This window comes from Dendrobates tinctorius, unplaced genomic scaffold, assembly GCF_039654945.1.
Source record: "Dendrobates tinctorius isolate UK_male_01 unplaced genomic scaffold, ASM3965494v1 ptg000018l, whole genome shotgun sequence".
Lineage (NCBI taxonomy): Eukaryota > Metazoa > Chordata > Amphibia > Anura > Dendrobatidae > Dendrobates > Dendrobates tinctorius.
The window spans coordinates 19,571,774-19,599,664 of record NW_027361686.1 but is presented as its reverse complement, the minus strand read 5'-3'; the positions used below and the strand labels follow the sequence as shown (position 1 = coordinate 19,599,664).

The following is a 27,891-nucleotide window of genomic DNA, read 5'->3' as shown; positions in this document are numbered from 1 at the left end:
GTCACTACTGAGCCTGTACATAAAGTGCAGCACAGATTCATCTCCACTAAAAGCCCAGATCCTTAGATCAGGAACAAGACAGACATTTATAGGACATTTCATAACTCCGACCCCACAGCACTGGTCACTACTGAGCCTGTACATAAAGTGCAGCACAGATTCATCTCCACTAAAAGCCCAGATCTTTAGATCAGGAACAAGACAGACATTTATAGGACATTTCATAACTCCAACCCCACAGCATTGGTCACTACTGAACCTGTACATAAAGTGCAGCACAGATTCATCTCCACTAAAAGCCCAGATCCTTAGATCAGGAACAGAACAGACATTTATAGGACATTTCATAACTCCGACCCCACAGCACTGGTCACTACTAAGCCTGTACATAAAGTGCAGCACAGATTCATCTCCACTAAAAGCCCAGATCCTTAGATCAGGAACAGGACAGACATTTATAGGACATTTCATAACCCCACAGCACTGGTCACTACTGAGCCTGTACATAAAGAGCAGCACAGATTCATCTCCACTAAAAGCCCGGATCCTTAGATCAGGAACAGAACAGACATTTATAGGACATTTCATAACCCCACAGCACTGGTCACTACTGAGAATGTACATAAAGTGCAGCACAGATTCATCTCCACTAAAAGCCCAGATCCTTAGATCAGGAACAGAACAGACATTTATAGGACATTTCATAACCCCACAGCACTGGTCACTACTGAGCCTGTACATAAAGTGCAGCACAGATTCATCTCCACTAAAAGCCCAGATCCTTAGATCAGGAACAGAACAGACATTTATAGGACATTTCATAACTCCACAGCACTGGTCACTACTGAGCCTGTACATAAAGTGCTGCACAGATTCATCTCCACTAAAAGCCCAGATGCTTAGATCAGGAACAGAACAGACATGTCAATTCTTTCTGCGGATTCCGCTGCGGTTTGCTATCTCCTCCATTGTGGAGATGAAAAACCGCAGGCCAATCCGCAGGTCTTTTGACCTGCAGATTTACCTGCGGATTTTACAAAATCCACACGGCCAAATCCGCACCCCATTCCGCAGCATGTGCACGTAGCCTAAGAAGTTGCCTAGCAGTCTGAAAATGAAATGGTGGATGCCCACAGAGCACGACGAGACTACAAGAAGATAGCAGAGCGCTTTCAAATTGCCCTTTCTTCAGTTTGAAAAGTAATTAAGAAATGGCAGTTAACAGGGACATTGGAGGTCAAGATAAGGTGTGGAAGATCAAGCAAAATTTCAGAGAGCTGATCTTAGGATTGCTAGAGAGGCAAATCAGAATCCCCACTTGACTGCAAAAGACCTTCAGAAAGATTTAGTAGCCTCTGGAGTTGTGGCACATTGTTCTGCTGTTCTGTCACCTGCACAAATATGGCCTTCATGGAAGAGTAATTAGAAGAAAACCTCTCCTGTGTCCTCAACATAAAATTCAGTGTCATAAGTATGTAAAAGAACATATAAACAAGTTTGATGTATTTTGGTAACAAGTTCTGTGCACTCATGAGGTTAAGGGGAGCCTGTCACCACCCCCAGGGCGTTTTTCAGTTAAAGAGCCACATTCAGCAGCACTAAGGCTGCATTCTGTGAAGGTGGCTCTTCTTTTTCTGACCCCTAGTAACGCTGAAATATCGACTTTTATAAATAGCTCCTCATACCTGTAATGTGTCCCATAGGTATGTTGTGTCCCCCTGTATAAGCCACCTACCATCCGTCCATCATGTCTATCCTGTGTCTCGGCGGTGCCCAACATCCGTCCATCATGATGCTCCTGTGCGCCACCTCCTCCTCTTTTGAATGAGGGCGCCTGCGCTGTGACAAGAGTCCTCGGGCATGCGCAGTGCGTGCTGCCAGAGAACCGACATCAGGCTAATGCGCCTGCGTGTTGTGAAGGCCCCATATCCCGTCCTGCAGTGTGTTATGATGACAGTAGGGCTGGCCTCCCCGTGTGCTGCCGAGCGCTCGGCCCTGACAGTAGGGCTGGCCTCCCCGTGTGCTGGCGAGCGCTCGGCCCTGACAGTAGGGCTGGCTTCCCCGTGTGCTGGCGAGCGCTCGGCCCTGACAGTAGGGATGGCCTCCCCGTGTGCTGCCGAGCGCTCGGCCCTGACAGTAGGGATGGCCTCCCCGTGTGCTGCCGAGCGCTCGGCCCTGACAGTAGGGCTGGCCTCCCTGTGTGCTGCCGAACGCTCGGCCCTGACAGTAGGGCTGGCCTCCCGGTGTGCTGCCGAGCGCTTGGCCCTGACAGTAGGGCTGGCCTCCCCGTGTGCTGGCGAGCGCTCGGCCCTGACAGTAGGGATGGCTTCCCCGTGTGCTGGCGAGCGCTCAGCCCGTACCGCATAGTGCTTTCGGCAGCACAATCACCGTTGACACCGAGCAATGTGTAACCACGGTTTATTCGTTAGCGCGGCCGATCTCGTCACCTGATCATTGTGTAGGGACACGGCTGGGAATGAGCGCTCTCCTTCATCGTCTTTGATCACATACAGCAGGAAATCATCAGGTAGCATCTGCACAGTAATCAGTAATTTGTTCTCTAATAAGGGTGTGAGCAGACGGTGAGGTTTTGCTGCGGTTTCAAAACCGCAGAAAGAATTGACATGTCAATTCTTTCTGCGGATTCCGCTGCGGTTTACCATATCCTCCATTGAGATGAAAAACCACAGGGCAGAACCGCAGGTAAAACCGCAGGTCTTTTGACCTTCAGATTTACCTGCGGATTTTACAAAATCCTCACCCCATTCCGCATCGTGTGCACGTTCCCTAAAGTGTTTGGGCTGACGTTTCCATCAGTATCAGGCGGCCCCTGTCGTCTTCGGTGTGACCTCACTCTGAAATATTGGAAGATAAACTACGCACCGTCTGACCATACGCACACGATGCGTCATTTCCGCGCCTTCGGCGCTTTCCTGCAGGATCGTTTCGGTGACTTTCTCCGAACGTTTCCGGAGTTAGCCGAAGGAGCGAACGAGAGTTTCCGAAAGCCAAGCCTTCTGTTTCCGGAACTTGCCGAGTGCCGGGGCCAGCGTTTCCGAAGCTGCGCAGTAGGAGCAGCAGAGTGAAGCGCCCGCAGAGCACAGTGTTTCCGTTGCCGGGCTCGGGGTAGAGCCGGCCTAGTGTCTGCTGCGCTCCTGACTCCTGACTAGCGCCCTCCTACCTAGCTGACAGCGGTGGAGACATCACCGGCTGCGGCCTGGCTTGTACGTGAGGCGAGGGAGGAAAGGACGGAGGGAGGCCGGGAGCTTCCCCCGGTGCGGGACACAGGGAGAGGCGGAGGTACCGGGTGAGAGACCGAGGGAGGCCCGCGGGAGAATCCAGCACCATGATCAAACTCTTCTCCCTGAAGCAGCAGAAGAAGGAGGAGGAATCAGCCGGCGGCACCAAGGGCAGCAGCAAGAAGGCGTCCGCCGCACAGCTCCGCATCCAGAAAGGTGAGAGGGCCCGAGCGTGTGGCCGGCCTCTGGGGGGCGCTGCCCTGACACTCTGCTACCCGGCCTCTGGGGGGCGCTGCCCTGACACTCTGCTACCCGGCCTCTGGGGGGCGCTGCCCGGACACTCTGCTACCCGGCCTCTGGGGGACGCTGCCCTGACACTCTGCTGCCCGTCCTCTGGGGGACGCTGCCCTGACACTCTGCTGCCCGTCCTCTGGGGGACGCTGCCCTGACACTCTGCTGCCCGTCCTCTGGGGGACGCTGCCCTGACACTCTGCTGCCCGTCCTCTGGGGGACGCTGCCCTGACACTCTGCTGCCCGTCCTCTGGGGGACGCTGCCCTGACACTCTGCTGCCCGTCCTCTGGGGGACGCTGCCCTGACACTCTGGTGTCCGTCCTCTGGGGGACGCTGCCCTGACACTCTGGTGTCCGGCCTCTGGGGGACGCTGCCCTGACACTCTGCTCTCCGGCCTCTGGGGGACGCTGCCCTGACACTCTGCTCTCCGGCCTCTGGGGGACGCTGCCCTGACACTCTGCTCTCCGGCCTCTGGGGGACGCTACCCTGACACTCTGCTCTCCGGCCTCTGGGGGACTCTCCCCTGACACTCTGCTCTCCGGCCTCTGGGGGACTCTCCCCTGACACTCTGCTCTCCGGCCTCTGGGGGACGCTCCCCTGACACTCTGCTCTCCGGCCTCTGGGGGACGCTCACCTGACACTCTGCTCTCCGGCCTCTGGGGGACGCTCCCCTGACACTCTGCTCTCCGGCCTCTGGGGGACGCTCCCCTGACACTCTGCTGCCCGGCCTCTGGGGGACGCTCCCCTGACACTCTGCTGCCCGGCCTCTGGGGGACGCTCCCCTGACACTCTGCTGCCCGGCCTCTGGGGGACGCTCCCCTGACACTCTGCTGCCCGGCCTCTGGGGGACGCTCCCCTGACACTCTGCTGCCCGGCCTCTGGGGGACGCTCCCCTGACACTCTGCTGCCCGGCCTCTGGGGGACGCTCCCCTGACACTCTGCTGCCCGGCCTCTGGGGGACGCTCCCCTGACACTCTGCTGCCCGGCCTCTGGGGGACGCTCCCCTGACACTCTGCTGCCCGGCCTCTGGGGGACGCTCCCCTGACACTCTGCTGCCCGGCCTCTGGGGGACGCTCCCCTGACACTCTGCTGCCCGGCCTCTGGGGGACGCTCCCCTGACACTCTGCTGCCCGGCCTCTGGGGGACGCTCCCCTGACACTCTGCTGCCCGGCCTCTGGGGGACGCTCCCCTGACACTCTGCTGCCCGGCCTCTGGGGGACGCTCCCCTGACACTCTGCTGCCCGGCCTCTGGGGGACGCTCCCCTGACACTCTGCTGCCCGGCCTCTGGGGGACGCTCCCCTGACACTCTGCTGCCCGGCCTCTGGGGGACGCTCCCCTGACACTCTGCTGCCCGGCCTCTGGGGGACGCTCCCCTGACACTCTGCTGCCCGGCCTCTGGGAGACGCTCCCCTGACACTCTGCTGCCCTGACACTCTGCTGCCCGGCCTCTGGGGGGCCGCTGCCCTGACACTCTGCTGCCCGGCCTTTGGGGGGAACACTGCCCTGACACTCTGCTGCCCGGCCTTTGGGGGGAACACTGCCCTGACACTCTGCTGCCCGGCCTTTGGGGGGAACACTGCCCTGACACTCTGCTGCCCGGCCTTTGGGGGGAACACTGCCCTGACACTCTGCTGCCCGGCCTTTGGGGGGAACACTGCCCTGACACTCTGCTGCCCGGCCACTGGGGGGAACACTGCCCTGACACTCTGCTGCCTGGCCACTGAGGGGAACACTGCCCTGACACTCTGCTGCCCGGCCACTGGGGGGAACACTGCCCTGACACTCTGCTGCCCGGCCACTGAGGGGAACACTGCCCTGACACTCTGCTGCCCGGCCTCTGGGGGACGCTGCCCTGACACTCTGCTGCCCTGACACTCTGCTGCCCGGCCTCTGGGGGGCCGCTGCCCTGACACTCTGCTGCCCGGCCTTTGGGGGGAACACTGCCCTGACACTCTGCTGCCCGGCCTTTGGGGGGAACACTGCCCTGACACTCTGCTGCCCGGCCTTTGGGGGGAACACTGCCCTGACACTCTGCTGCCCGGCCACTGGGGGGAACACTGCCCTGACACTCTGCTGCCCGGCCACTGAGGGGAACACTGCCCTGACACTCTGCTGCCCGGCCTTTGGGGGGAACACTGCCCTAACACTCTGCTGCCCGGCCTCTGGGGGGAACACTGCCCTAACACTCTGCTGCCCGGCCTCTGGGGGGAACACTGCCCTGACACTCTGCTGCCCGGCCTCTGGGGGGAACACTGCCCTGACACTCTGCTGCCCGGCCTCTGGGGGGAACACTGCCCTGACACTCTGCTGCCCGGCCTCTGGGGGGAACACTGCCCTGACACTCTGCTGCCCGGCCTCTGGGGGGAACACTGCCCTGACACTCTGCTGCCCGGCCTCTGGGGGGAACACTGCCCTGACACTCTGCTGCCCGGCCTCTGGGGGGAACACTGCCCTGACACTCTGCTGCCCGGCCTCTGGGGGGAACACTGCCCTGACACTCTGCTGCCCGGCCTCTGGGGGGAACACTGCCCTGACACTCTGCTGCCCGGCCTCTGGGGGGAACACTGCCCTGACACTCTGCTGCCCGGCCTCTGGGGGGAACACTGCCCTGACACTCTGCTGCCCGGCCTCTGGGGGGAACACTGCCCTGACACTCTGCTGCCCGGCCTCTGGGGGGAACACTGCCCTGACACTCTGCTGCCCGGCCTCTGGGGGGAACACTGCCCTGACACTCTGCTGCCCGGCCTCTGGGGGGAACACTGCCCTGACACTCTGCTGCCCGGCCTCTGGGGGGAACACTGCCCTGACACTCTGCTGCCCGGCCTCTGGGGGGAACACTGCCCTGACACTCTGCTGCCCGGCCTCTGGGGGGAACACTGCCCTGACACTCTGCTGCCCGGCCTCTGGGGGGAACACTGCCCTGACACTCTGCTGCCCGGCCTCTGGGGGGGAACACTGCCCTGACTCTGCTGCCCGGCCTCTGGGGGGGAACACTGCCCTGACTCTGCTGCCCGGCCTCTGGGGGGAACACTGCCCTGACACTCTGCTGCCCGGCCTCTGGGGGGAACACTGCCCTGACACTCTGCTGCCCGGCCTCTGGGGGGAACACTGCCCTGACACTCTGCTGCCGGTCTCCGTACCCTGTGGGGGTTATGGCCCCTCCAATCTCCACACTTTCTATGCGCAGAGTATAGAGAAGATGTTCTGTGCAATTGCGGCTTCGCCTTTACCTTGTAGCCATAGTGTGACGTCCCATTGGGGTATTTTGCGGTATTGGAGGGGCTCTCATCTGGCTGTCTGGGAGGACTAATGGTCGTCATTGAACTCTTTTACTATATAGTGGATTGTCTACATCAAGGACACTATTAGGTGGGGGGATCACATCTATTAGGGAGAGCATAGTCACTGAGCTCTCTTGTGAACTGAGATGTGGGCAGCGTCCATTCTTGCTTCCATTGATCCGATGTCTCACTTGATAATAATAATAATCTTTATTTATATAGCGCCAACATATTCCGCAGCGCTTTACAGTTGAACAGTTTCAAACACAACAGTCATAAGTAACGTTAACAATACAATAATTAAAGCGAAATATGATATGTTATTATTAGATAACACTTCAATTTTTGTTTCCTTCGGCAGCTGATCATGGAGCTCCTACAAGCAGCTGATAGCAGAAAACAATAGATTCAACTGAATAGTGTCATATGAACACTAGAGAAGTGTTGGCAGGTGACACTAATGGGTATGGCAACTGATTCCCCCCCCCCCCCCCCTCTGAAAAAAAAAATGTAATTAATAAACTCTAATGTCAGACCCCCTAAAAAATAACACTGTGGATAAGGATTCATCCTCGGCATGGCTGGTCCTCTTGTCCCAGGACTTCGGACTCCCTGTTCCTGTGCCCACATCCTGCCCAAAATGATGGGTTTGTCCAACACGTGACATGTACAGGAGATGAACCGGTTCAGGATTGATCTCTGCTTGATCTGCTGCACATCTTCCACCACAAGAAGCCGCCTGTTATTCATAGACTGGTAGTTCACAGTTGACCTGTTGATTTCGGCACCTACAGCCGCCCCGTGCTGCCGGCCCCTCACATTCCTCAGCATGAACAGTCTACACACACAGTAACATCCATTGCAGACTCTAAGCATTTACTGAGAAAAATCACTATACCAAGACCCATATTATTACCATTTGGGCATTTCATCCTAATCCTTGTCTGGGGGGCTTCTCAGTGGTAGTATTCAGTTAAGGAGATTTGCTGTGGTCCGCCAGTGAGATTCCTTGATGTAAGCAGTCCCTCACCTGACTGGGTATGTGTAGTAATGCAGCTAAGCTCCATTGGCATTATCGGGGGCTGAGATACAATCGCACGCACCTACAGACAGGTGTGGGGCTGTTTTTGGAGGACAGTCGTTCTTTTACTTTATTTACAGACCTCCAGTAGTGCCCCCTCCCTGCTGCCGAGTCTCCGTAGTCGGTGCCCCCCTCCCTGCTGCCGAGTCTCCGTAGTCGGTGCCCCCCTCCCTGCTGCCGAGTCTCCGTAGTCGGTGCCCCCCTCCCTGCTGCCGAGTCTCCGTAGTCGGTGCCCCCCTCCCTGCTGCCGAGTCTCCGTAGTCGGTGCCCCCCTCCCTGCTGCCGAGTCTCCGTAGTCGGTGCCCCCCTCCCTGCTGCCGAGTCTCCGTAGTCGGTGCCCCACATTTAGAAATGAACGTTCTGTAGGGTTTCTGGACTTGAAGACGATCACCTTCTAGTCGGGATTACCCTTCTTCATGAGGTTTTTTAGCTGACGTCTGAGTCAGGTGCTCACTAGCAACTTACATGTTGCATCAGTCGCACCCTGTAATGTGATTTTGTGAAAATGGATAACATAATAGGACTTTGCCTTTTGTCAAATAGGGTTTACAGCAAATGCATTTATGATTTATCCACAGGTTATAGAATGGTAGAGTTGGAAGGGACCTCCTGAGTCATCTGGTCCAACCCCCTGCTCAAAGCAGGATTCGCTAAATCATCCCAGACAGATGTCTGTCCAACCTCAGTTTGAAGACTTCAATGGAAGGAGAACTCACCACCTCTCGTAGCAGCCTGTTCCTCTCATTCATCACCCTCACTGTCAAAAAGTTTTTACTAATATCTAATGTGTCTCCTCCCATTCAGTTTCATCCCATTGCTTCTAGTCTTTCCTTGTGCAAATGAGAATAAAGATGATCCTTCTACAGTGTGACAGCCCTTGAGATATTTGTAGACATCTATTAAGTCTCCTCTCAGTCTTCTCTTCTGCAAGCTAAACATTCCCAAATCTTGCAACCTTTCCTCATAAGACAGGGTTTCAAGACCGGTCACCTTTCTGGTCGCTCTTCTCTGAACTTGCTCCAGTTTGTTGATGTCTTTTTTTAAAATGTGGTGCCCAAAACTGGACACAGTATTCCAGATGAGGTCTGACCAAAGAGGAGTAGAGGGCAATAATGACTTCACATGATCTAGACTGTATGCTTCTGTTAATACATCCCAGAATTGCATTTGTCTTTTTTTGCTGCTGCATCAAACTGTTGATCACGGTTAATTGATGTATCATTCATTGGGGTCCAACCACTGTGACTCCACCAAACTGGAGTCTGGAAGCCTTGTGTATGAATCTGTGTCCGACCGGCGGGAACCATGAGAACAGTCCTACCTGGCAGTATCAGCACCTATTCAGGTTCATCAATTCGCACCAGTGCTGTGATACCAGGCCGGCTAATTGACCAGAGAAGCCACAGATTCTGCTGGGCAGCAAAAGGTTCCTAGGGCCCTCGGCCACAGATTAGTGGCATGGCCGCTGAAATGAATCCTATGGATTGATTTGCACATTTGATTTGCACAATCTTTAGTAGCTAAGGGTTCAGCACAGATGAAGGGAACAAGACACGTCTGTGAGGACCCCCAAACTGAGTAACGCTGCCAGTCCTCCGACTCCTCAATTTCTCTGACTCCCTTATACACGGCTCATGTTTAAGTGATACATTTATTGTAGTACAATGGTAACATCAGGTTTTTAATCACCATTGATACAATAATCAAGCTGATAGAAAATAAATATATTTATTGGAATACAATTTTAGAACACAAACAACTTTAATAAATTGTAAATATGCAATACCATATGCAGTTAGTGGGAAAAACAGTTTGCACAAATATTATTCAGTATGTTGTTGAAATCTATGGCACAGGATCCAGGTGAAGTGTCAGTGGATGTGATGCTGATGAATATTTTCAAGATAGTCGATAATATTTTCAAAAGCTTTATTGGCCAGGTTTCAGCTCAATGCATTTCGAAGTCATGCACAGGACCTCTTCATCAGGACAAAACCTGATGTCCTGATGAAGAGGTCCTGTGTATGTGTTCGAAACGCGTTGAGCTGAAACCTGTCCAATAAAGATTTTGAAATATTATCGACTATCTTGAATATATTCATCAGCAGTGCATCCACTGCCACTCTTTCCTTATGGACCTGTGTCTTGCAGCGGCTTATATGTGCTAAGCATGTTGCTTAGGTGCAACTTCATCAGGTGAGCAGATTCCTTTATTCTCTGCAACTTATTGTGTTATCAGCTAAGATCCTATTGCGCTCTGTTCTTCCTAGTTTCCCTGTTGAAATCTGGTCTAATTATTTTAAGTCTAGAGAACAACCTCTCTACCCTAACTTGGGTTGGTGGCAAAGCAATAACCACATGGGTACATCTCTAACAATGTTAGGGTGTAAAGGAATTGCCTCATGCACAGTCAGTTTTGATGAACGGTTGAACTCTTCTACTTCTTTGAGAGTAAGTGAAAAATTTTGTTGAAATCTGATCAATTTGTTTGCTATGGGAGTAGAATCTTGTTCCCTGCAGCAACGCTTTGCCTGCTCCGTGTCATCCAAATACTTTTCAGCATTAAACTCCTCATCTTACGAGGATGAAGAAACTGCAGCAGCAGCAAAGGCAGGACCCGAGTCCTATTGCTCTTGGCCATCCTTTAGGCCACTCATCCCTAACTGCTACCTCAATCAGAGCTTCTTTTCCTTTAGTAAGCTGTTGATCATCCAGCAACATACGATGACGTGGGTCCACATAAAAAGCTGCCAGAAGAACTGTGTTTTCCAATAGCAGAGTCTCTCTCCGTTTCATTGAAGCAGCAATGTCATCTGCAATTAAACCTCCTCTTTGAGACAAGCAAAACAACAAGTTCTTCCACTGCTTTATGAAAATGCCAGGAGTTAAATCCTCAGCTTCTAATTTTTTAGTCACTGTAAATGGGTGATGAAGCAATTCCTTCAATTCAGCCACATGTGTCCATTTACCTTCATGTAGTGTTACCTGAGGGTTGGCCATATCTACAAGAAAGAGTTTCAGCTCAACAATCGCTTAGTCATTAAATAGGTGCAGTTCCACTGAGTGGCTTGATCCACAATTGCCCTTTTTCCAGCATGTCTCTTTAATTTAGAATCAATTTTAGGGTTTCTGGCAGAAATAACCAATTTCCTCACTTTGCCAATCTGAGTTCTAGCACATCCCTCTTGGCAACCCTCTCTTCTTTCCCCACTGCAGCGTGTGCACAACACAGCGCATGTGATGACTATGAGAAAGCTTTGAAGCAACTTCAACAAGATCATCTGTTTGTAAAGAATCATTTTGCTGTTCTTCTGTAGTAATATCTGTTCCTCAGTTACAGGACTGTGGCCTTTCATCTCAAACACACTGAATCTGACGTTTTCTTCTAGCTGCTGTTCACCTTCGTTATTCTCATTCATCAGTGTAATTGTACTTATGTTTGAAGCATTATCAGGTACAATAACGAGAACCTGTTCTTTTTTTGAGTTCATAATCTTGCAGAACTTTTTCCACTAAGGCCTGGAGAAACTGGCAGCTGTGATGAGCTTTAGTATCTTTTACTGCCAGTGTCTTGGTAACAATTTTCTTGTTGCAAACGAATCAAACTTTGAAAACAAAGTAGTTCACTCTGTGACGTGTGCAGGCATCTGTTTTAAGAAATACAAAGCGTCTCTTGAGTCTTTTTAAGACCCTCCTTTTGGTTAAGGGCTTCTTCAATCACTAATTTTCTAATACTTTCTCTTTCCAGACAGTCCCAAATTTGCGGGCCATTTCTCCATTAAGAGCTGTAATAGCTGGGCGTACAAATAATGATAATGGTACACCGTCCTTCACCACAAGCTCTGAGCTGTATTTTAAACATACCTGCTGTCGTTGTTACAGTAACTTTGACACTTACAAAATAACTTGGAACTGATGTTTGAGACGCTCTTTCCTCCTCCTTTGCATGGCGGGAAGTGCTGGGCTCTGGTTTCTTGGTGCTGCTGTGATCTTTCTCAGTCACAGCTTTGAAAACTTTCTGGGTGTAAGCGTTGTAAATATCTTTTTAGATTGGAAGCTCTCGTAGGAACATTTTTATCACTGCCTGAGGATGCACTGATTTTCAGCTCACAACATATGTTTTCATCTCTCATACACTGACACACAATATTTTTATTTTGAGTTAATGTGAAATGTTCAAATGCAGCTGACTTCATAGGAAGCTTCTTAGGCATTTTATAATTATGTAAATTCGCTCTCAAAATAATTTTGTCCTATTAAAAAAAAAGGTATATTGTAATTCCTGAAAAACAAAACAAATAAGGTCTGATAGGTATAAAACTAAAGGAAGAAACAGAACCTCTAAAACATAGTTTTTATTTATAAACTCAAAAAAGCTCTATATGTATCTGAGAGGATCAGATAAAGGTCAGCTAAAATTCACATATCTTGTCTTAATTGCAGATATTTATGATGAGAAATAGTTCTAGGGGAGAGAGCATGATTCTCTGTTTCCCTACCTACCAGCGGAGGTTGGCACACTTTTGGGGAAACGCAGTGGTTCCCTCGCTCCACGTTGGCTCGCCCTAACTGACCCTGATGGGGACCCTTCAACAAACCACCACCAACACCCTTAAAAGTGTTAATGTGCAATACAAATTTTATGAAACCTGACGCTATCTCCCCTTTTGGTAATAACTGTGTGCGTGCCCGTTATTTAATACATGTAGGTCACTATGTGCTCACTTCCTAAGTATGTTATCAGAAAAATGAATCCCTCTAATAGTCATAAAGATTGTTCCATATATTTACTGTAGTCCAACTAACTATTAGGTCCTAAGACCTATAAGTAGTATTTTGGTGGTGGCTTGTTGAGTAAGGTCTAAACCACCGAAGCAGTAAGTCTCGAAACATTTCGCTATGACTGTAGACTGAAAAGTAATGCTGATGTATATTTATAATATTTCATGTTGGTCATCCGGTCGCTTCATCTATATAGCATTGGGTTCAGCATTCACAAGGCTGTTTGTATTTCAGATATTAATGAACTAAATTTGCCGAAGACGTGTGAAATAGAATTCTCCGACCACGACGACCTTCTTAATTTCAAACTAGTCATCTGCCCCGATGAGGTAAGTGTCTGCTTGTGTCATATGAAGCCCCCCAGGACTTGCTGGCCATAGTCCCTGTTAGAGCGTTCTGAGTGTAGGTATGCCTGGGTTGCAGCCAATGTACTACTGGGACACAGTAATGTACTAGCATCTATGTACTGAGTGGCCACATTATTAGGGACACCCATCTAGTAGTGCATTTCATCTTCTTTGCCTTTCATCACTAGTAATTCATTGTTGCATTAACTCCATTGGGTGATACAAGCATTTTGCAGGAATATTGGTCTATGCGGACAGACCGCTTCTGGATCTTTAAAATTCAGAGTAGCCCTTACAATCAGACCCCCACACGGCCCAGCAATAGTCTGTGCTCCCTCCCGTGTGATGGACATTGGGCACAGCTGAGGTTGCAGGGGGCACTGTGATATTTGGCTGTTGTGCAGTAGCGGTTTCATTATAGGTATTTGTATTGTAGAGCAGCCTGCGCTTGTGATAAGATGGGCGGCTGCTACTCTGCAATACATAGCATTTATTAGTTTTAATTTTCTGGATCAGCAATCTGTTAACTGGCAAGGGAACGATAATTTAGTGCATGAATAAGAAGCATCCATGCAACTTTCACTGGGTCTTATCTTGGATGCCAGATGCTGAATACTGACTTACAGGAGACACTCTTTAGTAGTCAGTGATGGAAATGTTTCATTTTTTCCCTATATGTCTGTTATTAGGTCAGTTGTAAGAGTGATGGTGCCGCAAGTCACAATAATGGCGCAGTTTTATCACAGTTCATGGATTAGTACTTGTCTCTGTGTAGCTTTGACCACAGTTTATCGCTATCTACACTGTATGGGTAAAAGTATCAAGCCAAATTTATATTACACCTACAGGAGCTTTCATGACATTCCAATGTACGTCCATAGGCATTAATATGACCTCTTCCCCCTCCATTGCTGCTAAAACAGGAACCTTCTACAAGACTTTGGAGGTGTCTAGGGGATGGGCGAACACGAACAGTAACGTTCAAGGTCCATACCGAACACCTACTATTCTGGCACGGACTCATATGTCCATATTACTGTTCGGGTTTGGCCATTGGAATAGCGGGTGTTTCTCGCGCTGTCATCTGCTTGACAACACGCGAAACATCGGTGGCTCTGATTGGCAATAATATCATTACCACCGGTCAGAGCACTGTGGCTTCCACACTGCTGTGACCGAAGGTAAAAAGTTTACCTCCGGACACAGGCGTCGGCTGATGGGACTACTCTGATCAACCTGCTGCCGTTATTAATAGCGAGAGCAGGTGACGGCTGATGGAAAGATTCATCAGCTGGCTACTGTACTATAAATAATAATAAAAAAATATGGTGTGGGTTCTCCTGGGAGTTGCGGGCTTCAACCCTCAGCTGTCATCATAACCAAGGCTGGTTATCAAGAATAGAGGGGTCCCCACACTGTTTTATAAATTTTTTTAAAATATTAAAAAAAAAAGTATGGGGTTCCCCACCATTTTTGACAACTGCCTTGCTAAAGCTGACAGCTGGGGGCTGGTATTCTCAGGCTGGTAAGGGGCCATGGGTATTGACCCGCCCAGCCTAAAAATAGCAGCCCTCAGCTGCCCAGAAAAGGCACATCTATTAGATGTGCCAATTCTGGCACTTTCCCCAGCTCTTCCCACTTGCCCTGTAGCGGCAGCAAGTGGGGTTCATATTTGTGGGGTTGATGTCACCTTTATTGTTATTGATGAGGCTGAGTTTGGGCTCTGAGCTGCCAGTCATGTTCTTCCACACCAAACTTTCTCAGCCATTTCTTATGGGCATTGCTTTGGGCAAAGTAATGTCAGAAAGTGGCATTCACGCAACTGTCCAAAATATCTTGCTATACTGAAGCATTGAGTCCCCATCACAGGAGTTAAGGAACCGCTGACTGCTCCTGAAAAACAATCCAAAGCATTATCTGTGTCCCAACAAGCTGTACATCGGGTACTGTGCAGTCAGGCAGTCTGGAATTCACCAAGTTCAGACTCATTCTTCAGACCCCAGATAGAAAAGTGTGATCCATCACTGCACAGAACGCGTTTCCACTGCTCCAGAGTCCAGTGCTGGCAGCTTTACGCCACTCCATCTGACTCTCGGCATTGTGGTTGGTGATGTAAGGTTTGCATGCAGCTGCTCAGCCTTGGAGTTCTTTGCGGGGGCGCAGTGTTTTTGCTTTTGCTAGGGGTTGTCTAGTCCAAATCGATAAGTCTGCAGTCTGTGTGTCTGCAGACTTATGACCCCCACCCAGTGCACAGACTAAACTGCGGGGATTGGTTGGGACTGGAGGGAATGTATGAGTTGTATATACTACTGACAAGGGCCCATCTAGTGGGCGCGGCCTCGCTCCATACACTTATATATAGTGAGGCATGCCAGACCAGGGACAACGGCATGCCGAGGGGCCGGACGTTCTCCACTGGGGCGGACTGCTTGCCGAGGGGCCGGACGTTCTCTACCGGGGCCGACGGCATGCCGAGGGGCCGGACGTTGTATATCCGGGCCGAGGGGCTGGGTGCTGATACTTTTCTCCATATAGTGTATATACAATTGTCATAAATCGGCAACTGGAATGGCCAGATTTAGTAAATGCTATTAATACTTATTAATACTTTGACATGGCGCAATCTAGTTTGTCATTGGACTTACCAACCTAACCTGCAGCGTAATCAGTCAGCACCAGGAAAGCTTTGGAAATATTGTCATTGTTTCAGATACAGGTCTGTAAGGAATAAAACTGAGTCATTTAAGAAACTGATCACTTTAATCTATTCTCCTGGAGAGCCTTATCATGATATGAGGGGCTGCTAAAGGGGGTTTTAGACATAGCGATATCACTAGGAATATCGCTAAAACGTCACTGATTTTGTGACGTTATAGCGGTATTGCTAAAGATATCGCTAAGTGTGATACTTACCTCCGACTGGCTCCCCCGCTGTCTGTCGCTCATCGCGCGAGAATGTCCGGCTCCATTTCTCGTTGTCAGCTTCCTGCTGTGTGAGATGAGCGACGCGTGGAGGCGGGCGGGAGGACGTCAGGATCGCTGTGTGTGAAAGGTGAGTATCGTCCGCTGCTGCATCGCTGTGAGATCTGTCTGTGTGACAGCTCACTAGCGATCATTTAGCGATGCACCAGCGATCCTGACCGGGTCGGATCGCTGGTGCATCGCTAAATGTAAAAAGGCCTTAAGTCTTTGGCTTTACCCAGAAAGAAACGAGATAGGAAGATCAAACTTTGCGTTTATTCCACAAACACACTTCTTATATCGGTATTCCAAGTTCTGTAAGCCTTGCAAAAATATGGACTTTGCTTGTGCCTCAAACCAGGCATCTGTAACAGCCCTGGCATCAGAAATGGTGTGAAATTTTGTCCCCTTGAGGTGTTTCTTCAGGTTTAGAAACAGATGATAGTCGGGGGGAGCTAGATCTGGTGGGTGGTCAACCAGCTGGAAGCCCAGCTCCGCCAGTTTTGCCTTGGTCGCTTGTGCAGTGTGAGCGGAGGCGTTTCTTGCAGGAACAAGATTCCTTTGGACAGCTTGCTGCTCCTTTTAGACTTCAAAGTTGCCTTCAATTGGTCCAAAGTTCAGTGTAATACCTTGCATTGATGGTGGAACCTTTCTGAAGGTAGTCCACTAGCAGCACTATCACCTTAGTGGCTGATTTTTGCACCCTGAACTTCTTTGGATGAGGAGAACCACTGTGACTCCAATCTTTTGACTTCTCTTTGGTTTCAGGGTCATACAAATAAATCCAGGTCTCGTCAAAAGTGACCAGTCGATCCAGGGAGTTCTTATCAGTCTGGAAATGCTGACAAATGGACCAGGAAGTTTTCACTCGCATGCTTTTCTGATCTGTTGTCAAAACATTTGGGGACCCACTTTGCAGATAGCTTCTTCATGTCCAAATGTTCTTGGATAATTTCACAAATACATTCACGGGAAATCCCCATGATGTCTGCTATTGCTTTAGCTGAAATTCACCGATTCTCCAGTACGAGGTTGTGCACAGCATCGGCGATCTCCAGAATAACAACCACTCTCGGTCGTCCAGGATGATCCTCATCGTTGGTGCTGAAGTGGCCCGTTTTAAATTTGGCAACCCAGTAACTGTAGAATATGAAGGGCATTGATCCCCCAATGTCTGCGACATATCACCATGAATATCCTTTGCAGTCTTCCCTTGCAGAAAAAAGAATTTTATCACTCCTCTGCTCTCATTCCGCTATGAATATCACATTAGACTCCGCCATTTTGTAGAAAACTGTTGCCATAAGCTAAATCACAAAATTTTGAAAACATATAGTAGACACAAAAGGCTTTCTTGTGATGTAACATTCGTTACCATAGAAACAAAAAAAGATCACAAAGCCAAAAACTTATCAGCAGCCGCCCGTAGGATTGTTATAAATCTGTTCAGTAGTGTGTAGCTAATTGTTGCTCTTTTTCTTGCTTTAGGGCTTTTACAAAGGTGGAAAATTTGTTTTCAGTTTTAAGGTAAGTTCTAAGTTATCTGAAGAAGCCCACATCTTTCCAGAACAGGAACAGAGACATAATATATGTATCACCAGATTCTGATGAATTAATAGTATCTGTTGACCACGTCTCTGGAAGAAGTCCCCAAACTGTGCCTCTGGTTGTGAGTGCCTCCTGACTTCTGCTGCGCAGCTTGTCCTGAGCTATGACCATATGGAGTGACATTACTGGAGGTAGTGATGAACAGCCGTGGTAGAAGAAGACACCAGATAGCAAAACCCCAAAATGCCATCACATGTAACGAGTGTAACAGTATAGTCGCACCAAAGTGACACACAAGATCCTGCTTGGTGACGAGCCTAGACCGCGTTCACATGAGCGTATAAAAAATTGTCCGTTTCATCCAATAGGTGACAATAGAGTTCTAGTGCTCCTCCTCTCAGAAGAGGCAATTTGCATATTTAATTTCCCAGAGGAGCATTGCATGGCTTACAATTCTCCTCACATTGGCATGCCAGGCTAGGCATGTCACTCTCCACAAGGAGAAACGATACCCCTTACATCTTGCTTTGATACAGAATATTATTCTTTTTCTCACTTGTCTCTGCATACAATTTTTTTCAGCGGTTATTAAAATGTATAAACCCATTCACAGTTCCCTATGTTACAGAATTACAATGTATCCGTAAATAAACGATTTGCTGTATGACGCGGTTATCTGTTTTTTGTTTTTCTTCACTTGAATGGACAAGTCTGACCCGACAGACTGGTAAATGCTACCTTTTTTATATGCAGATTCTTTAGTGAAAAAAAAGTCATCTGAAAGCCCAGTTGAATAACTTGGTCTCTGTGCTTTCCGTGTGCAGTTCGTTTTTTTTTTCCCCGGACAGGACTTGCATTAAAAATACGATCACGTGAAACCGGCTGTAGGAAAAGTGAGACCTGTCCACAAGTGACTCCAGTAAAACATTCTAACCAAACACTGTAAAGAGTGTTGAACAGAAAATTGGAAAAATAACAATTGCAATGTAGAAAAATGAAGACAAAAAGTTTGAGGGTTTTTTTTTTCTCTCCTTGCCTTTATTTCATTCTGTTTGCTACGTGAAACAATGGGTAAATGTTGGAATATTGGGTATATTTTGATATTCGAACTTATTGATCCAGTACACGTTTGCATATAATTAATTCTAGCAATGTCACTGTGGGGGGAGCGTTAATGGTTTTAAATGAGGGAGGGATATGATACGATTAAGGCTGCTAAAAGCGAAACGCGTCAACACCAGAACACTATCCTCTTTGTGATCTGTGTTAATTGGATATTTAGTTTACTCATTTATATAGCGCCCTTAATTCCACAGCGCTTTAAGGTACTGTCACACTAAAGGTACTGTCACACTTAGCGATGCACCACCGATCCCGACCATGATATGACGCGGTCAGGATCGCTGGTGCATCGCTAAGTGGTCGCTAGTGAGCTGCCACACACGCAGATCTCACCAGCGACATCGCAGGGGTCGGGGATCGCTACTTACCTGTCAGACGAGGCGATGAAGACATCCGCCCGCGTCCGCTCGTCGCCACAGCAGGAAGCTGACGACGAGAAACGGTCCAGGACGATCTCGCGCAATCAGCGATAACCAGCGGGGGAGCCGGTCGGAGGTAAGTATCACGTAGCGATATTGCTTAGTGTGACGGGCCCTTTACAGACATGATCATCGCTGTCCCCATTGGGACTCACAATATAGAATCCCTATCAGTACATGTGCCAAGATTTTATTGGAGACGCCAGTTTTTGTTTTTTTTTTTTCTTATATTGAAAATGTAAAATACACAATGATTGAAACCAAAAATACACCAGGTTCGTGCGTATGGCAGCTATAAGCTCCTGACCTCTGGGATCTCCCACATGCAGCACATATCATCACAAGTAATATAGAAAGTACAGTCTTGCGCTTCTGTGTTCTCTACCACACTCTATTTTTTTTTTTTTTCTACCGTCACTCCATCTTTCCAGCAAAGTGTAAGATCCTCAGCTTAGCTCCCACACAGGGAATTGCTTGTAAACTCCCAGCTACGTCGACATAGCGGGCAGAGAGCGATGTCTGATTGTCTGTCCGTTATCTATTCCACGACTTAATAGAAGCCCTTTGGCCCACACACTCCGATAGATGTGCGTGCTGGCCAACGTGCACTCCGCGGTGGCGATTTGTGGTCAGACATTTAGCATCTTTCCTTGGGCTTTGCAGGCTCATGTGTGTCTGCCTGGCTTGATGCATGTCAGGATGTTATAGAGCAGGGGGATCACACTGATATATCGTACATGTTTGTGGGAAAAGTTTCAGCAATACTTGCATGTTATTCAGTGTAATCCCTTGTCTTTGTAGTGTATGAGTCCAGTGGGTGGTCCTACTATCTCTGCATGCACAGTCATACATGGAGGCAGCCAATTATTGAATAGGACCGCCCACTGGACTCCTACACATACAGATGACAGGGATATCGATGAATAAATTACAGGAGTCGCACGTCTTCTGTGTTTTGGGGCCACTCCTGTTTTTTGGCTTACGAATACTGATGTGACAATTAGGTCTTCTATGAAGCAATTCTAGTGCCTGGGAGGGAGCACGAGGCCTTTATACACTGGATTTGCAGATACTGATGTTCCTGCAGCCAGGGCTGTGGAGTCGGAGTCGGTGCTCATTTTGGTGGAGTCGGAGTTGGAGTCGGTATAAAATGGACCGACTCCGACTCCTAAAATATATAATAAATTGGGTACAGTAATTCAATGCAGGATGTGCTGAATATTTTTTCATAGGAGTTTGGGAAAGTTATGAAATGTCCTATAAATGGCTGTTATATTCCTGATCTAAGGCTACATTCACACACAGCGTTTTTCCTGTGTTTTTTGAGGATACGTTTTTCAGCTGCAAAAGCTGATCATCTTTTTAAAAAACCGCATCACCTGAAAGGTTTTTGAGCTCATAGATAATGTTTTCAATAGCCAAAGCAGATTAGAAATCTGCTCTATCTATCCATTTATCCATATCTGTCTATCCATATCGTATCTGTACCAAAAAGAATGAAAACCGGGTAGTACACCAATATATATTCTGTTCTATCTAAATATCTTGATTATTGGATCATAAAAATGATTAAATGTCTGAGGTTCACATTGTACTACAATAAATTTTTCACTTAAATATAAGCAATATGTGTGGGAGTCGGAGTTGGAGTCGGAGTCGGTGTAAGGGAAATTGAGGAGTCGGAGTCGCAGGTTTGGCTTACCGACTCCACAGCCCTGCCTGCAGCACTGCCGCTCCCATACGGGGGGATTGTTTGCGGTGACAGATCATAGGGTTATATGTGGGAATGATGGCTGCTTTGGTCGTTCGTTCGTTGCATGAGTTTGACTCTCACGGTTCTTGTTCTTCTGCAGGTTGGACAGGGCTACCCTCACGATCCGCCAAAAGTGAAGTGTGAGACAATGCTATATCATCCAAACATAGACCTAGAGGGTAACGTCTGCCTAAATATTCTAAGGTATGCCTTCTCATAAGCCTTGTAATGGGAAATCCTGGTGCCCCCATATGAGGGTGATTGGTGTGTGCCCTTCCTGCCACCCTTGGGCTGCGTTCACATCTAGCAGATGGATGAAGACCGGTATTATCGCATTCGTGCACTGGGCAGGCTTGGCTCATCCATAAAGGCTAATGCCGAGATCCTGAAACCATATTGAACCATTTATTTTGTGGTTTCCGTGGCTTTCTAAACGTTCAAAAATGCAGTGACATTACGGGGATAGGGCTGATCACCATCATTGTATTCCTACTACAGTCGCCTCTTATCACCACTCGCCATGCATTTGATTGTTCCCTGTTACAGGCCTATGCTCTTTTCTATGGATGCGGTGAGTCCAGTAAGTTTATGGATCCCCAAAATTTTGTCTATTGAGTCTGTGGTTCAAAGGGTTGGCCCACAATTATAACTTAAAGGGAACCTGTCAGGCGGACAAACTGCGGGCAGCATGGACCAGAGCCTGGCGGCATTATTGTAGACAGGTATATTGTACTTCTGGACAGGTCTCTACCTAATATACACGTGAGAGATAGAGGCCTGTCACCTGCAGCAGCGTTGGGAAGAGCCAGCTGGAGGCCGGATCTTCAAATTGTATTTTGTCTAAAACACCGGAGCAATTTGGAGAATAATATACCTGGCTGTAATCATGCAGACAGGCGGCAATTCTTTTGTCAGCTGTTTAAATTGCTATTTAAAGAGAATGTGTCACCAGGTTTTTGCCACCTAATCTGAGTGCAGCATAGTGTAGTGCCAGAGGCCCTGATTCCTAAGATATTTCACTTACTGGGCTGCTTGCTGTAGTTTCAATAACATTACTATTTTATCAACATATTATCACTGGAAGACTAGTAAACCTGCTGCCATGTACTCCTCCATATTCATGAGCCCCCACCGATTGGCAGCTTTCTGCGTACACTGTGCATAGGCAGAAAGCTGCCAATTGGTGGTGTGGGTGGGGTTATACAGAGCTCAGCATTCAGAGACCTGGAAGATCCACAGCAAATGTAAGTGACTTTATCTAAACTACAGCAAGCTGCTTAGGAATTGACACTGCTGGAATCGGGGTCTCTGCCCCCTACATCATGCTGCTCTCAGATGGGGTAGGGAAATTCTGCTGTCATGTTCCTTTCATTGATGAGACCAGTAGTGTGGTTGAGCCGCTGGTCCAAACAGTTCAGTCTTCCATACTACAAGCGAAGGGGCGCAGCGGGACTGGAGCTGGTCAGATCAGCGGTCCGGACAGCTTTCCTCCTAATATAGGGGACTTGGCCACCTTTTGACGGATTGCAGAGGTGGCCTATGTAATGAGCAGTACAGGAAAATAATTACAAATCCTCACAGAGAGGATTGTTAATAACAATTTGCCATGTTGATTGTTTTTACAAGCACTGTGCATTATATCAGTTTAACAAATGCTGAACAAATCCCTTTAACACTTTGTTTTTCTGTTTACACAGGGAGGACTGGAAGCCTGTACTCACAATAAACTCTATAATATATGGCCTGCAGTATCTGTTCTTGGTAAGGAAACTAATAGTTTCCAGAATGTGCTTTTTGAACAGAATTCTACATTGAGTATGTTAATTTTGTTGCATTGATCATGTAATGCCATTTGCTGCCTGCAGGTGTCGCTGTTGCCATTACAAGCATTCATTCTGCTTTTTACCCTGTAGGAGCCAAATCCCGAAGACCCTTTAAATAAAGAAGCTGCTGAAGTTCTTCAGAATAACAGACGGCTGTTTGAACAGAACGTGCAGCGGTCAATGCGGGGGGGTTACATAGGATCCACCTACTTTGAACGCTGCCTGAAATAGAACTACGCAGCTTTTGAGTGCGATACCCGCCATCCATCTGACCCACCTCTTTCTACCCCTCCATCCTTTGCCATATTTCCTCTCTTCGCTCATTTATTCAAGAGTCCCCCCCCCCCCCCAAAATTTACATTCGGCCACCCCTCTTCCACCACCACCACAAAAATAATAAAAGAAAATGATCCAAGCTGAGCTCCCGATGTGAAAAGAGCTATGCAAGGCCCTGCACCTCCGGGCCCTGCGCCTCCCGGCCCTGCTGCTGCTGTCCCTTTCGCCTCCGGGAGGGAGCACCCATGTGCACACATAACGTAGTACTTATTGTGCCGCCACCTGGCTCTGCGATACCTCACCGTGCTCTTACGTCCTTCTATAATGGAGCGGCTGTTATTTCCTTAGGATAATAATTGTTCCTGCTCTTTTTGTTTTCTCGTTTTTTATGCCATCAAATATAATTCTGAGTTTGTACCAGGGAGATAATTTGTTTTTTTGCCCCCCCCAGCCTATTTCCTAGTTTTGACCCACCGTGAGTCAGTTCATCATTTTTTGGTGGCCTTACGATTTTTTTATTTGCCTCATTAACTGATTTTTGACATTATAAGTCCTTCAGAAGGAAAAAAAAAATGATGGAACTGAACCCAAAAGACAATTTTTAATTTATTTGTAGCATCCATTCTATGAGGAACCTCGTACTTTGAGACGCTCACGTTTGAAGCTCTTCTCCATTGTCTGGGAAGGGGGGGGATATTACGTACAACAAATCGCATATGGACCCCTACACTGTTTACTTGAGGCCTTTTTATTTTTATTTTTTCTGGGGTCAAATGGCATATACTTCCACAAGCTCAGCTGAGAGGTCTCTGTTAGTGGGATGGGGGGATCGGTGTGTAGGAGACACTGTCCTCCTCCCACCCTGTTTTGTCTTGGTCCATATAACAGCCCTCATCTGCCCATTCCCTCCCTTCCTCTGTGCGGGATCAAGGCTTTTTAAGTGCACGTATTTATTAATGAATGGCGTCAGACGGGTTGAATAGACGAGCGGGGGGGTATAAAAGGCTCCGTTCTGGACCGGATCTAAAAACCTGACTGGCATTTTCACCTTCCACGTGAGGAAGCTTTTTTTCTTTTTTTTGGTGGTCCTTGGGTGGCGATGGGCTCTGTACTCATCAGTTTAAACAGGTTTTAAGGCCAACATAATGGTGCCCCTCTCCCACCTCCTTTAGGACAGCCATGCCTGCGCCCTGATCTGTGCGTCAGCGTGCCAGAGGGTGCCCTTCAGATAGTCTCATTCTCAAAACTTGGATTACTGTACAGTAATGGGTACGTCAGGTTTTGATAAAGGGGCTCTTGGAGTCCACTTATTGATGTGTATGGTTTTAAATAATAAAACAAAAAGACAAAAAATAAATAAAATGTAAACCTAATCCGAGTGGCGTCCAGTGATTCAAGGGGGGACACGAGGCATCCACGGTGCCCGAGAGAAACCACAGGAGCATTTATTGAGGTGGGCGAGTGGTGGTTGTTCCTTTGGGGGTTTTTTATTTATTTTGGAGGATTCATCATGGTGTTTCCCAATTTTAGAATGTCATAAAATTATACCGATGAAAGGGCTAGCACCCCTCCTATGTCCTGATAGACTTCCTGACCCCCCTTTGTGGCACTGATCAGCCTGTATACTACAGTGGTCCAGCAATACGAGATACTGCTCCATTGACATCGGTGGGAATTAACAAAAACTGTACAATTTTATTACATAGCTGTTAGACCTGCTAAGTCTGGTGACTTACTTTGAAAATCCAGGTCAAAATGGCTGTATAATCCATATATTATGATGAACATTTCACGAGTTCAGCTAGAGAGTCAAAAGAGCTCATGAGACCAAGACCCTGATTCATCAGTTTTTGGCAGAAGTCTGGAATAAACTGAAATGAAATCTGGCATAACTGTAGCTATGCAAAAATATAGAGACTTATGGCATTTTTACACCATTTTTTTTCCGGGCACACCCAAAAAATTAATGAAATGTTACCCCAGTTCCTGACTACAGTACACTTATACTGGGGCACCTGAATCACATCTATTAATGAATTTCACATCTTACTCCAGGAAGACCTTTCATCAAGACTGGATTCTAAAATACCAGTCTATTCAATCTCTGCCCACCCAGCCTGACTGACAGCTGCCAGTGTGAGATCTCAGCAGCAGCTTGGATTATCATAGAAACTACACCAGTCTCATCAGGTCTAAGATTGATTTAATAATGCCTGCAGTTCATATTGGGAAATCTGGTGACAGTGCCACTTTACAGTCGATCTTCACCTAATTATTTAATTTTGAAGGAAATAATGCATATAACTTTAGGGGTATGTTCACATAATGGAAATTTCACCTGGATTTAGAAGCGTGTTATGTGGGGAAATGTTAGTTCTATTGATTTCAAGGGGAAATCTGCATCTCTATTGAGTGGGGATTTCTTCAGAAATGGTGACTGTTTAGCCTCATACAGATTAACCATGAAATGTCTCACATATAAGAGTCTTATGTGAACGCAGCCCAGGTCTGAATTGGTGATCAAATTCAGTGTCCTGTTAACCCCTTCACCCCCAAGGGTGGTTTGCACGTTCATGACCGGGCCAATTTTTGCAATTCTGACCACTGTCCCTTTATGAGGTCATAACTCCGGAACGCTTCTATGGATCCCGGTGATTCTGACATTGTTTTCTCGTGACATATTGTACTTCATGATAGTGGTAAAATTTCATTCAAATAACTTGAGTTTATTTGTGAAAAAAATGGAAATTTGGCGAAAATTTTGAAAATTTCGCAATTTTCCAACTTTGAATTTTTATGCCCTTAAATCACAGAGATACGGCACACAAAAAACTTGATAAGTAACATTTCCCACATGTTTACTTTACATCAGCACAATTTTGGAACCAAATTTTTTTTTGTTAGGAAGTTATAAGGGTTAAAAATTGACCAGCGATTTCTCATTTTTGCAACACCATTTTATTTTTACGGACCACATCACATTTGAAGCCACTTTGAGGGGTCTATATGATAGAAAATACCCAAAAGTGACACCATTCTAAAAACTGCACCGCTTAAGGTGCTCAAAACCACATTCAAGAAGTTTATTAACCCTTTAGGTGCGTCACAGGAATTTTTTGAATATTTAAAAAAAAAAAAATGAATATCTAACTTTTTTCACAAAAAAAATACTTCAGGTTCAATTTTTTTTATTTTACCAAGGGTAACAGGAGAAATTGGACTGCAAAAGTTATTGTGCAATTTGTCCTGAGTACGCTGATACCTGATATGTTGGGGGGAACCACTGTTTCGGCGCATGGCAGAGCTCAGAAGGGAAGGAGCGCCGTTTGACTTTTTCAATGCAAAATTGGCTGGAATTCAGATCGGATGCCATGTCATGTTTGGAGAGCCCCTGATGTACCTAAACAGTGGAAACCCCCCACTAGTGACCCCATTTTGGAAACTAGACCCCCTAAGGAACTTATCTAGATATGTGCTGAGAACTTTGAACCCCCAAGTGCTTCACAGAAGTTTATAACGCCCGAGCGTGAAAATAAAAAAAATCATATTTTTTCCACAAAAATGATCTTTTCACCCCCAATTTTTATTTTCCCAAGGGTAACAGGACCCTAAAAGTTATTGTGCCATTTGTCCTGAGTACGCTGATACCCCACATGTGGGGGTAAACCACTATTTGGGCGCATGGCAGAGCTCGGAAGGGAAGCAACGCCATTTGACGTTTTTGGCTGGAATTGAGATCTGACACCATGTCGCGTTTGGAAAGCCCCTAATGTACCTAAACAGTGGAAACCCCCCACAAATGACCCCATTTTGGAAACTAGACCCCCTAAGGAACTTATCTAGATGTGTGGTGAGCACTTTGACCCCTCCAGTGCTTCACAGAAGTTTATAGTGCCCGGGCAATTTCTCCTGTTACCTTTGGGAAAATAAAAAAATTGGGGACTAATTGATCATGTTTGTGGAAAAAATACGATTTTTTTTATTTTCCCAAGGGTAACAGGAGAAATTGGACCCCAAAAGTTGTCCAATTTGTCCTGAGTACGCTGACACCCCATTTGTGGGAGAAAACTACTGTATGGGCACACGTCGGGGCTCGGAATGGAAGTAGTGATGTTTTGGAATGCAGACTTTGATGGAATGGTCTGCGGGTGTCATGTGCGTTTGGAGAGCCCCTAATCTACCTAAACTATTGAAACTCCCCACAAGTGACCCCATTTTCGACACTAGACCCCCCCACGGAACTTATCTAGATATGTGGTGAGCACTTTGAACCCCCAAGTGCTTCACAGAAGTTTATAACGCCCGGGCGTGAAAATAAAAAAAAATCATTTTTTTCCACAAAAATGATATTTTTGCCCGCAATTTTTTATTTTCCTAACGGTAACAGGAGAAATTGGACCCCAAAAGTTGTTTTGCAATTTGTCCTGAGTAGGCTGATACCCTACATGTGGGGGTAAAACACTGTTTGGGCGCATGGCAGAGCTTGGAAGGGAAGGAGCACCATTTGACTTTTTCAACTCAGAATTGGCTGGAATTGAGATCAGACGCCATGTTGCATTTGGAGATCACCTGATGTGCCCAAACAGTGGAAACCCCCAATTCTAACTCCAACCCTAACCCCAACACACCCCTAACCCTAATCTCAGCCCTAACCCTAGCCCTAACCCTGGCCCCAACCCTAACCCTAATGGGAAAATGGAAATAAATACATTTTCTTTTAATTTGATTATTTTTCCCTTACTAAGGGGGTGATAACGAGGGTTTGATTTACTATTTATTGCGGTATTTATTTTTGGCGGCTGTCGCACGCTAAAGGACGCTTTTTATTGTAAAAATAGTTTTTGCATCACCACATATTGAGAGCTATAATTTTTCCGTATTTTGACTCACTGAGTCATATGAGGTCTTATTTTTTGCGGAACGAATTGACGTTTTTATTGGTACCATTTTCGGGCACGTGACATTT

The 27,891-nt window shown here is 47.6% G+C and overlaps 1 protein-coding gene across 1 annotated transcript; it reads left to right on the top strand.

The window, feature by feature from the left end:
* Positions 1-3,002: 3,002 nt before the first annotated feature.
* Positions 3,003-24,298, top strand: UBE2M (ubiquitin conjugating enzyme E2 M). Its single transcript, XM_073566547.1, has 6 exons — positions 3,003-3,455; positions 12,911-13,005; positions 17,473-17,511; positions 20,927-21,030; positions 22,524-22,587; positions 22,740-24,298. Exons 1-6 carry the CDS (start codon positions 3,347-3,349, stop codon positions 22,878-22,880), a joined length of 552 nt encoding a protein of 183 aa, XP_073422648.1. The 5' UTR covers positions 3,003-3,346; the 3' UTR covers positions 22,881-24,298.
* Positions 24,299-27,891: the final 3,593 nt, after the last annotated feature.